Source organism: Vanellus vanellus, assembly GCF_965231255.1.
Source record: "Vanellus vanellus genome assembly, chromosome: 9".
Classification (NCBI taxonomy): Eukaryota; Metazoa; Chordata; class Aves; order Charadriiformes; family Charadriidae; genus Vanellus; species Vanellus vanellus.
The window spans coordinates 10765537-10778230 of NC_138914.1; the positions used below are offsets into that span (position 1 = coordinate 10765537).

Genomic DNA, 12694 nt, shown 5'->3' on the forward strand with positions numbered 1-12694 from the left:
CGGGCAGAAGGCTGAGCCATGCTGCCTACGAGGCCAAACACGAGACCCAGAGTGACTTCTTACCTCTTCATTCTCTATCTTGAGGGTGGCTAGTCGCGACTGCAGCTGGTGGTACCGCATCAGCAACTCGGTCTGCACAGGCTGCTGGGCGCTGACCTGACACACCTGAGACAGGAGAGTGTTCAGTGGGGCAGCCACGGACCAGACATACACATTTAAACACTGAAATGATTCCCTCCAGCACCCACAAGCCCCTTGCAGCCTCCAGGGAGGCTGTGTCGCCCAGTTTCTCATCAGCAGTGCCCTGGACCCAGGCCAGCACAAAGCATTTTCTACCCAGCATTTGAAAGTTGCACTCTGAAGTCTTCCAATTACAGCAGGTAAATCAAAGCTCCACTTTACAAATCTGTTGGGCAGTTCAGCTGAGAATCAAACCACAGGCTTCCTAATCGGTAGAGATACGGAGCAAGAGGCAGACTGAAAGAAGGAGCCCTAATGAGCCAAGTGTCTCATTAAGAAAGGGAACACGAATCACAGCATGTGAAGACAGAATAGAGGGATAAGGAGTCAGAAATAATTTAACAGTGATGGTTAAGAAGAAGAGGAATCCAGCCCAGGCCAGGCTGCAAGGCACCTCTGCAGCCCCTCAGGCGAGTACGCTACCTCGTCCCCCATGTGAGGCTGGAACTCGAACTTCAGTGGAGGGCAGAAGACCTGGTTGCACATGTCCATGATGGTGTGCTTGTCGCTCCGTGCATCCAGGTTGTCCACAGCATTCTCGATGATGTCCAGGCCCTCGTGGCGGGAGGTTTCCAGGTTGTACTCGGCAGACAGGTATGTCCTGAAGGTCCGAGCAAGGCTGGCGTGGAATCCCAGATCACAGCACTGAGAAACACCGAGGAAGGGTCTGGTCACACAAACACCCCCACCCTTGTTCTGGAGGGTCATGGAGGTCATTAAACACCCAAAAAAGCACTGCACATCCCAGAGAAACACCAGCCCTGTTGTACCAGGGTATATTTAACAACACTCTGCAATACTGTATGAAAAGGCAGGAAGGAAAGAGGACTGAAGGAGAAGAGGTATCAGGAACAAACAGCAGAACAGTACAGTGACCCTGCGCTGGACCCCCGCCACCGCACTGGGGTTTAATACCCTTCATTTTCCTGGGAAGGGCATGGGATCTTCTCAGACAGGATAGAGGAAAAAAACATCATCCAAAAGCAGGGTTCTCTCTGGCTACCTGCTCAGCCCCGGGGCCAGCATGACCATGGGGGCCCCACCGATGGCAAAACCTGCGCCCGCAGAGGCCCCCAGGAAAGAAACGGCCTGTGCCAGTGCTCATCCCCAGCGCTTTCCTTCTCGCCGTGTGACCTGCCCTGCAAGCGCTTCTTACACAAACAAACCATTTCCCAAAGCTATCAAACACAGAGGGACGTTCAAGCAAGGTGGCACTGCAACGCGTTCCCCACAGTACGTGCAAACCCTTTCATCCTCGCTGGGAAGATGCCTTCCTCTCTCACGACAGAGCAGCTTCTCATGCATAACTGATCGTTCTCATGTTCACCTTGGGGAAAATGATGAAATTCGGAGCTAATTGCTGCCAAAATACTGTACATTAGACAAAAGCCTGTTTTTAAACTCTCTTCTCAATATAATTGAGTTTGGCATGTTAAGTATAGCAACAGCACAGGGATTTGCTGCTGTGAACACTTAATCACAGCTGAGCAAAAGCAACTCTTCCCAACTCTCCTCCCAGTGCCCGAGGGGAGCTCCAGCACAGCACAAACCCCTGCAGGGCTCCGCTCTGACCCGCACGGCTCTGCTGCGAGCCTGCGGCCCTGGGAGGGGGGGCAAGGATGAGCACCGAAGAAGCACACAAAATTTGGAGGTCAATAGATGTTGTTCTGTGGGGAAAGGCAAGAGGGAGAGTCTGCTGGAAGCAGGAGCAGTGCAAAGCATGAGCCTGAGCCACACACGCGGGGCTGTTAAGGGGAGGGCAGTGAAACAGAAGGGCCACAGTCCAAAACGGAGGCACATCTATTTCTGGGATGTAAGAGAGGGCTGGAGTTCCTGACAGAGGAGGTAAAGTTAGATAATTATGGCTTTCTCCTCTGCGAGGAGTTTCACAGTCATATGTCCCCACTGCACTCATTCCTGTCTCCTGGCAGAGAACAGGCATGGCTGTGGGGCACGGCACGGCACGGCACGGCTGTGGGGCATGGCACAGCACAGGCAGTTAGCAGTGGGTACATTCAGGCTGAAGTTCACAAGCACTGTGACCTACAGAGATATGCCCAGGCGCAGGAGGGCTGTGGGTCACAGGGACACCTCCGTGGGAAAAACAGAGGGACCTCGTGAGAAACACCTCCCATGGCACGTAGCACCAATCTAGCCACTGCCAGCGAATTACTCTTACTAAATGGAAACTACCACAGGACAACTGATATCCCAAAAGTGAAGATGCTTTGCTGCCACACAGATTAAAGAAGGAGTAGGAAATCCTCCCTGTCTGAGCTGTAACCAAACCACCCCAGCACGGCACGGGCAAGCATGCGGTGAGCCGGCTTCAACCCCAGTGCAGCCCCACCAAAACAACAACCAGGAGAACCAGCACAGCAAAAAAGCTACTGAAAAGAGATGACAGATTGCTCATTTAATCCCAGTGACCCCAAACGAGACCAGTGTTTCCCCAGCAGCAGAACTCTTTGTTGGGAGCTGGCATTTCAGAGGCACCTTCTCTAGCTCTACGGCATACACAGGCATTACTGAACTGATGCAGAAAGGCACAAAAAGTAATTCTGCATCAGAACATCATTACTGATAAACTCAAAGTGAAATATGAAAACTCAGCTGGTGCCATAAACAGCTCCAACCAAAAAAGCCATCTCGTGCTTTCTGCCAATCTGAAGAGACAACCCTCATCTCAGATCAAGTCACACGCAGAGCTGTATTCAGTTTAGTCTGGGCTAAAAGCAGCAGTAAAACCACAACGGGCCTATTCCTGCTCGCAGATTCGGGAGCACAGCCTGCCTACCCCAATGTAGTCTTTTAAAGCAGTGAACCCACACATGCAATAATGAGGATTTTTTCAGGAACTATCAAGTGGTCATAATCCACCATTTATCCTGCTTTGATTTAGCTTCTAATCTTATTATAGTTGAAAACATAGGCAGTTAAGGACTGGTATAGCTCTGCCTTGATAAATCAGCAAGCAACACAAAAAACGAGGAACTGGGGTGAATTTCTATTCACTACTTGGGGTAAAACCTTGTTATAGTGCTGTGAGTCTCTCCCACAAGGCAATTTTAGCATGAAGTCCTGTATGACCGCTCCAGGGTTGCATGCAGAAACCATTGAGTCGAGAGGATGCACCTCCACAGCTGCCCTGCTCTTCCCAGCCATGTCTGGGCACACTCCGAGCACCCCGCAGCCGGGGACGGGCAGGGACAGCCGTGGGAGCAGCAGTGCACGGCATCCCCGGCAGCTGCAGGGGACAAGAGGCGAGCTCCGCACTCAGACCATCAGCAGGGAGCCCTCCCACCAACCCGCCCAGCTCGGGCAGCTGGCAAGCCATCATCCAGGGGGCTGCCACGCAGGTGGAGTGGGGCCAAGACCCCCATGGCGATGCCGGATAAGGACCTGCTCTCCCACCAAGACCAGCCAACAGCAGTTCTGCGCCCTGAAAACAGAATTGTGCACATAGAATCGCAGGATGGTTTAGGTTGGAAGGGACCTTTAAAGCTCATCCAGCGCCACCCCCCTACCCTGGGCAGGGACACCTCCCACCAGCCCAGGTTGCTCCAAGCCCCGTCCAACCTGGCCTTGAACACCTCCAGGGATGGGGCAGCCACAGCTTCTTGGGGCAACCTGCGCCAGGGGCTCACCACCCTCACAGCCAAGAATTTCTTCCTCAGATCTCATCTCAGTCTCCCCTCTTTCAGTGTAAAACCATTCCCCCTTGTCCCATGGCTCCCCTCCCTGATCAAGAGTCCCTCCCCAGCTCTCCTGGAACCCCTTTAGGGGCTGGAAGGGGTTCAAAGGTCCCCCTGGAGCCATCTCTTCTCCCAGCTGTGCTTGGCAATGGCTATAGGAGGAAGCCACCCTGGCAGCGTCCATCACATCCCCTTGGCGTTATAGCACGGGCTTCCCGATGCCTGGCCTCAGACCCCAAAAACCTGATGATCCCCCGTTTAACAGGCTGTGACAGCTTACATACTCCGTTGTGACAACAAGCACGGTTTTGCTGTGGGTCAGAAATACGGGAACACGTGGAGGGAACCCAGGGCAGTTGGGTCCTGCGCTGTCAGATGTGCGGTCGCACCTGTGAGCTGCAGCCGAGTCCGCCTTGGCGTGGACGGTGTCCCCAGGGGGTACGCCAGTGCTGGCACTCTGTGGGCAGAGGAGGGATCTGGCCGGGTGGTGCTGGGCTGTGGCACACCTCTGCGCAGCCAGGGGACCCACTTCTGCTTGGCTTCAGGTTCCCTCAGCACCCTCTTCGTCAGGCAGAGGAGTTGCTCGTTAGGTTTGGGTTGGCCTCAGATTGCTAAAGCTTAAAAGATGGGGTCAGTCTGGGGGATATTGTGTTTATGTTCAAAATATAGTGCACTTTTGAGGGCTGCTCCCACTTTCCAGTGCTGAAGAGCTCAGCAACCCTGGGAGCCCCGGCGCAGTGCAGTGAGTGCCTCCATCACTGCACCGCTTCCTCTCAGCGTCCCCGAGCGCCCGCTCCTGCCCAGCACCGAACTGGTGGGGAGTATCAGGGAATACTCCTCAAAGGAAGCCAGCTCTCACATTTATTTGCTTCTTCCCGTCTTTTCTCAGCAATTATTTGCGGCTGCTGATGGGTCTCAGCCCTTTCTGCCTGCTCCTGGTGTGGTTTAATTTCCTTTGCCGCCTGGATCCATCTTCCCGCGCAGAGCCTGTTTGTTGTGGTGGAGCGTTGCTTTTTTACGAGCATTTATCGTACCTGGGCTAGAATACCTTTCGCAACAGGGTTTGTTTCGACGGTGTTTTGCTTTGAGGGGACTGCAGGGTGCAAAGGCATGAACGTTTTGCTTTCTGCATATTTAATACTTAGCAAATAAATGTTTTCCATAAAAACAAATGAGAACAGAAACATTTTGTATTCTCTTTGAACATTCCTCCTAAGATCTGAAGATACTTTCAGGTATGAGTTCGGCTCTCACACAGCACCCAGCCTTGTCATGACCTGGTAAAACCTTACCTCACACTCTGTGACAGACACAACAAATATGTTTTAACTATTTAAGCAGTGAGGAAATGAGACAGACGCATCAGTAGTTTGATGCATCGGTACTTTGGTAAGTAGTTTTGTTCTCTCTGGAGCCCAGCACTGTTGCAGCCTCAGCTATGTACAATCCCTCAGTGTGTCTGAGGGATTTCAGAGCTCCATCATTCCTATTAAATGCTGTCAGGTTCCCCCAGAGCCGCCCATCACCGTCCTCGCTGCCAGCACCTCTCTTGCGAAGACGGCTTGGAGCAGTTGGCCCAGTGCGTCGGGGGGAACTGCTGTCAACCGGCCGAATATGCGAGGAGGGCAAATGAAGCAGCGGAGCTCTGTGGGGATGTCTACCTGTCCCATGGGGATGGGGCAGCTCTCTGCCCGCTGCTGAGCAGCGACTGAAGGTCACTGCTGGAGTGCGGAGTGGTTCGGATTCTCGTATTTTCCACCCGCTGGATGTTGCTTAGTTCTTAAAATGCAGTTTGGTGCCCCGGTTGTGATCAGTGGCACGGCTCACTTACCACCCCGTCGGTTTACACCATCCCAGGCCTGATTTTCACCAGAGGTCACCCTCGGCTCGGCAGCGTGACTAGGTCCTGGGGAAGAGCTGGCTCTCCCTTAGCTGCCCGGCAGCGACTGCCCGAGGGAAGACGTTGAGATGCTCACACAGGGCTGGAGACCTGCTGGCTTTCCTCCTGGCTTCGGGCGAACCTTTTAGTATCTCTCTGTTTCCACTCCTGTGTCTAAAATGGGGTTACTGGCAGTGGGGTTAGTGCCAGTGGTGGTCCTCTGCAGCCCCCGGCCCCTCCTGCGGTGCTGCTCTGCGGTGGGTGGTGGGAGACACACAGATTTGGCTGCTTCCTCAGTGTTTTGGCCAAAACCAGCTTGCTTCACCTCCGGGGTGTGGGTTTATTTCTCAAGTTGAACACTGTAATATTTCCACCCTTTGCAGGGGTGTTGCCAGACTTAATGAATTAATATACGAAGAGCTTTGAGCTCTCCAGATGAAAGGCACTGCAGAAGGGCTAAGGATTACTATTTGTGGTTCTAATTTATTTTCCATCAAAGGGATGAGGGGGGTGAGAAAATGCCATTTGTTCTGGAGCTGGGAGCAGGAGTTTGAAGTCTTTTCTTTCTTTTTCTTCTCCCCTCCCCTTTGTGTGTTTCTCTGAGAATTTCGTGGAAGTCCCGGCTCTGTCTCTTCTTCTCTAGGCACCAGTGTGTGAAGCAGCCGGCACAGTGTAATCATCAGAGACTTCAAGGGCTGCTGCATGTTAGGAAAGTGCCTGCCCTGGTTTTCGGTAGCAACCGGTTTCTGGGCATTGCAAAAAACCGCCAGCTTCAACACAAGTTCAGCATTCAAAGGGAAGGGAAGATTTCACATGGAATTTTTTCTCAAAAGCATCTGGCATTACCCTGAGTACTGACTCCTTGGATTCTGTGGCATTCAGCAATTTTCCTTTGCAATAGCTCAGTCTTGTCACACTTTGGGAATTGCCACCCTTGAACAGTGGCTGATAGTCTCTCCTGGTATTACCGAGCCTGGAGAAAAGGAGGCTGAGGGGAGACCTTATCGCTCTCTACAGCTCCCTGAAAGGATGGTGTAGTGAGGGGGGGGTTGGTCTCTTCTCATAAGTTACAACCTATAGGACAAGAGGAAACGGCCTCAAGTTGTGCCAGGGGAGGTTTAGGTTAGACATTAGGAAAAACTTCTACACTGAAAGGGTTATCAAAGACTGGCACAGGCTGCCCAGGGAAGCGGTGGAATCACCATCTTTGGATGTATTTAAAAGCCATCTAGATATGGTGCTCAGGGACATGGTTTAGAAGTGGGCCCGGAAGAGTTAGATAATGGCTGGACTTGATGATCTTAAAGGTCTTTTCCAGCCATAACGATGCTATGATTCTATGATCACCTGTGCATGTACAGGGGTGCCAGTGGACATCATGGATGCCACCAGCATCCCCTGCAGCCTCCCACCGCAAAGCACTTGCACACAGGTGGCTGTGTGACACCCCAAGTTCCTCAGCTCACAGCCCTCTGCAAAGTTAGTAACAGCACCTCCTAAAACCACGTATTTTCTGTTTCCCAGAAGCTCCCTCCCCGGTGGCAGGGAGAGCTGATGGGCTCGGGTGCTATGGGCTGCCCGTGGCACCCCCAAACTGCCACCTTTGCGGGAAACCGTAACAGGGACACAGCAGCCGTGCAGCAAAGAGCACTGAGCCTCTTGAGACAGCCTAATTCCTCCCGATGGAAGCTGTTTATTCTTTTTATTGCTGCACTGTTGACTTTATTTGAAATACCCTGAAGCCAGATCTCCTAGCTGCAGACACACAGCACGGTAAGCTGCTGTACAGGCACTGCTCCCTGGGTGAGCACGAGTTTTAAGTTACAGACACTGCTCCGCATGACGGTGCAGTGACAGTGATGCTTTACATGGAGTTTCCATGAAAAAACATACCTGGTTCTGGCAGGAATGTGGTATCCAGCAGAAAGTCCACTCAAAGGACAGCATGGGAGAAACCTCAGTGCCTTTGTGGAACTAAAAGGCTCTTTATGCTTGAAAAATTGCTTCAAACAACAGAGCAAACCCCCAGAAGCGCCCCTCTGCTTGTATAAATCAGTGTATCTTCATTGAAGCCGGTGGCGTCATGCAGAGCTACCCAGGCCAGGGAATGTCCCTGTGCAATCACATGCGGAAAGCACCGCACAAAGAGAAGCTGCTGCCAGTGCTGGCTCTGCCGGCACAGACATGCCCAGGCAATTAGCCACTGATAGAAACGACAACGACATGAGCTGCAGGAAACGCCTAAAAGTTGATCCTAATCAACTTTTAGGGTCTGTGGCTTCAGGCCCTCCAAGTATCCTTCTTATTCGGGAGGCTGAACCCTGCACACAAGGCTGTTGGTGGCGCAGGACCACCTGTCTCACCCCGGCAAGTGGCAAATCCCAGACTAAAACCTGAGAGTCCCCGCGAGTCTGCCACCCATCGCTTCCCTTGCCAGGTACAGCAGCCTCATTCCCAGGACTCCGCAGTACGCAGCACAAGCTGGAAACAAACAGTTCCCTTACTTGCTCTGCTCTGGTCCCTTTTTTCCCCTCATTTTTTCTTCACTCTTTCTTTAAAGATATATTATGCATTTACACATATATTTTCTGGCCTCTACTCTCTTGAGATTGCCACAACAGCTACAGCTTTACTGTCAGGAAAGTAAAGCCAACCAAAGATTTCTGGCATAACAATTTTGCCCCCCATTTCTGTTTCCTAACTTGACTAAGCATCATTTGACCATGTGTAAAATGACAATGCCATCAGCTAAGTTTTCCAGGGACTGAGCAATTCAGCACTAAAGTGTAGTATTAAATCCTCAGGTCTCCCCTCCTTTACTTGTTTGTTTGTCTCAGATATGGTGAACACACTAATCCACAGAGGAGCAAGCTGCTGTTTCAAAAGGATTTACAGGAGGCTGAACAAGTTTCGGTGGATCAGTACATATAGACACCGACTGTTACATTTTACTCTGCTAAATCTAGTGATATCTTTCATGTGACCACTTCAAAATATTTTGCAGCCATTTCACACAGAACTCCAGAGGGATGGATAAGCAGCTTTATCTCCACTTCACATATGGGGCCAAAGAGATTAACTTGGTCACATAGTTAATGACAGAAAGGAGAGAAAACCCAGGCGTTTTACTATAAACACGTGCTTCTTTCGAGGGAAGGGGCACAATGGTGTACTTTAAGTCCAAGTCCAATTTGATCTGTCTTTATATTCTTCTCTTCCTTGCTAAAGGACAAAACAAAAAGGCCACTGGAGACAGAGGGAGGGACAGACATGCTCTGTGCCACTTCACGGCTCTTCTGATGGATTTTTACATTTCTCATTAAAACCGAAGCCCTGGGAGAGCCCTCCGCCCTCTCCCAGAGCAGCTGGGACCTTCTTTCTCTCCGGAGCGGGAGATTAGCAGAACGGCTTTGTTATAAAAGTCACTACTCTGCAGTGACACGGAGGGCACAAGAAATGTCAAGGCTGTGCCTAAGAGATGACACAGGGCCATCTGGGATTTGGGGGAAACGCTGCTAAATTAACTACTTCAGTGTCCTGACGGTTCAGATTTGCGTACAAATCAAAAGACTGCACATGGCAATTTGTGCTTGATAGGAAGGGTGTGCGAGAGATCCCCCATCACCCCTCTGAGGTTCCGCAAAGACAGGCTGATATGTCGTTAATCATCCCCCTCGGCGATGCAGGGTGGAGGAGCCAGGAGAATTTGCTTAAGTGCAATACGGACACTGCCAGGACCCTAGTGAAGCATGGCCAGCCAGGTTTTGAGCTAATCCAGAACTCTGTTCCGACCATGAAGCCCCTCAGCGCTCATCTCTCCCTGCAGTCCCGCTCCTCCTGTCAGGCAGGCGCTGGTGCCCTCCATCACCCTGCGCTGCTCATGCTGCTACAGCCGAGGGCTCTGCCGGCTCTCGCTCACGGGCAACACTCACCTTCCCCGCTCTGAGCTGCACTGCTGCTGCCCACACAAGGGCAGAGCTGCCCCACGGGACACAGGACCCCCGTCCTGCGTACTGCCACAGTACAGACCCGCTGTTTGGCACAGGACTGCCATTCCCAAGAGTGAGAGGCACCATCTTCTGATCGTTGTTAAATGTACCGAGATTAAAACACTAACTTAATAACTACATCTAAAAATATCTGTTTTCTTCGTTTTAGTTTCCTTGCTGTACAATGGCCACCAGCTCCTCCTGTTTATTTCCCATGCTGCGTCCAGTTTTGGGCTCCCCAGTTCAAGAGGGACAGGGAACTGCTGGAGCAAGTCCAGCGAAGGGCAACTGAGATGATTAAGGGATTGGAGCATCTGCCTTATGAGGAAAGGCTGAGAGAGCTGGGACTCTTTAGCCTGGAGAAGAGAAGGCTGAGGGGAGACCTTATTATGGCGTACAAGTATCTAAAGGGTGGGTTGAAGGAGGATGGAGCCAGGCTCTTTTCAATGGTTCCCAGTGACAGGACGAGGGGTAATGGGCACAAGTTAGAACACAGGAAGTTCCGTTCAAATACACGGAAACAGTTCTTTACGGTGAGGGTGACAGAGCACTGGAACAGGCTGCCCAGGCAGGTTGTGGAGTCCCCTTCCCTGGAGATTTTCAAGACCCGCCTGGATGCAGTCCTGAGTAATGTGCTCTAGGCAATCCTGCTTTAGCAGGAGAGTTGGACTAGATGATCTCTAGAGGTCCCTTCCAACTCTGAAAATTCTGTGATTCTGTGATTCGTTTTCCTTTACGTGGATTACACACCACCAGAAAGCGCAACGCTGTTGGACCCGATGGCTGTCTTTTCTTTCAACCACTTCCCATACGAGTGGGACACAGTGAATGGGACCCCCATCTCCTGGAGCATGCTGAAACCCTTCTTGCCATGCTCTTGCAAAATATACTGAATTTGTAAGAAGTCTGTTCAAATAAACTGCTCTTCCTTTGGGGATTTAAAATCAGGACACCCGTGTGCAGCTCACACATCCTATATTTTGTTTTCTTCGATGAATAGAATATACAATTAGGGGAATTTAGCTGCACAGAGTTGCAGACGTTTTAGTTAAAAGTCCCCTGAAGAGATTCCTGGAGTGCGGAAGAAAAGCCATCTGCTGACTCCAGTGGAAGCATCGGCAAGGAAATAAAGTTGGGAGGAATAATACAAACAGCCAGAACTAAAATGGAATTTGGCAACTCTCCAGGAAATCAAAGTCCCCAAAACTCCATGAAAATAAGTCACTCTTCATTAAAAAATAAATGTGAGAGAGAGAATATACAGAACAAAAAACAGAAACCCCACAGACAAATCAAGCTGCTATCCTACTTCGCTGTTCAACTGTCTCCATGATCAAGTTATTAGTTTGTATATTTAATATGGCTAAATACATCTTATATAATAAAGAGAACAAAAAGGGCATACTGAGAATATTTTATAGTATCTCAAAATCTTGAAATCATCAGGGGGTTTGCATCAGATTTACTTTAATTACTGCTTAGAAGAATAAATATACGTTAGTGGGTTAGTAAAGGAGATAAACACTCCAGCACATTTTCAGATTACCCATTTAGGTAATGATGAAGCCAGAGGACTAACCCGGTACTTATAGATCAGTTGTTTATGTGCTCATTGAAGGAACTCCAGCAGAAAGAAACTGCATAGCACAATGTGTACCACTGTGAAGACACCTATTAAAGGCAGAAATGGATATCCCTTCTCTTGAATCATTTAAAAGCAGTTCATAAGAGTCCCCGATACACACACAAATTCCAATTCCTACCATCGCTACGAAAACTGCTTCCAGCAGTTCCTGCCCTGAGGCCACTTCAGGCCATGAGCATGCAACTCCGCAAGCGCCCACCCTGGCAGGAAAGTGCTGCCCCATGTGCCTAACTGCCACCAAAGCTGAGGAGAGCCCGGTGCCTGCTCATACCGATAGAAACTGCAGGTACATGGATTAGAAAGGAAAATTTTCTGTTTCAGAAACAAAACCAAGGATGTATCTGATCTTCATAAGAGTTTATCTGTTTCAAATGCAGACTAATCGATGGGCCAGGAGGAGACCTCAGGCTCACCTGGCTTGCCCCAAGGCAAACTCTCCCCCAAAGGCTCTGGACTCTGAGAAGCTCCATCTGGAGGACATCCTGCCCTGTGGGAGCCCCAGCAGATGAAGCCATCACTCTAACGTGAAGGAAAGCACCGTGTCTGTGGTTCTGAGGGCAGAGCCAACATACACCAGGGACAACCAGACCTTAGCATGCTCGGGATACAGTGAAAGGTGCAGAAAACATTCAAGCGATTTCTAGTTTGTAACTGTGTATTAGATGTGCCTCAACCACGCAGTTCAACCTGCACTTCCCTGCTTATAAGCTCAGGAAAGTGTTTGGTTCAGGCTGGTTCATACGCTGCAGTTATAATGAAAAACTCCGTATTTTTTTCCAAACACTGATGAAAGAAGCTTATATGTAGCATAAACATGAATCCATTACTTTGTTGTGTGATCACGTGGCCACCATAAAGTTCAGAGGAGGCTGACCCTAGCTGTTGCCCAGAGAAGCTGTGGCTGCCCCATCCCTGGAGGTGTTCAAGGCCAGGTTGGACGGGGCTTGGAGCAACCTGGGCTGGTGGGAGGTGTCCCTGCCCAGGGCAGAGGGTTGGACTAGATGGTCTTTAAAGGTCCCTTCCAACCTAAACCATTCTATGATTCTATGACTCCCATACAATGGCAGCTTTAGCTCTGCTCATATATGCCTACATCAACTGTAAGGAAAGACAAATGTCTGCGTGCAGCTGGGAGGAAAAACACCGCTACAGAGAACAAAAAAAAAAAAAAAAATCCAAATTTACAGCACATTTTCAGGCCCCAGTTAAGCATATTTTAAAGCCCCACCAAGTACCCCTTCATTAC

General features: G+C 50.4%; 1 protein-coding gene across 2 annotated transcripts in view; it reads right to left on the reverse strand.

Moving 5' to 3' along the window:
- SRGAP3 (SLIT-ROBO Rho GTPase activating protein 3) overlaps positions 1-12694 on the reverse strand; it is a gene marked incomplete at its 5' end in the record, with an annotated part of 125112 nt that overhangs the window by 25791 nt on the left and 86627 nt on the right. For both annotated transcript variants that reach the window (XM_082487490.1, XM_082487489.1), the window contains 2 exons: positions 64-165; positions 664-885. In XM_082487490.1, the coding sequence (XP_082343616.1) occupies positions 64-165; positions 664-885 (324 nt within the window). The remainder of the gene's footprint in view (positions 1-63; positions 166-663; positions 886-12694) is intronic.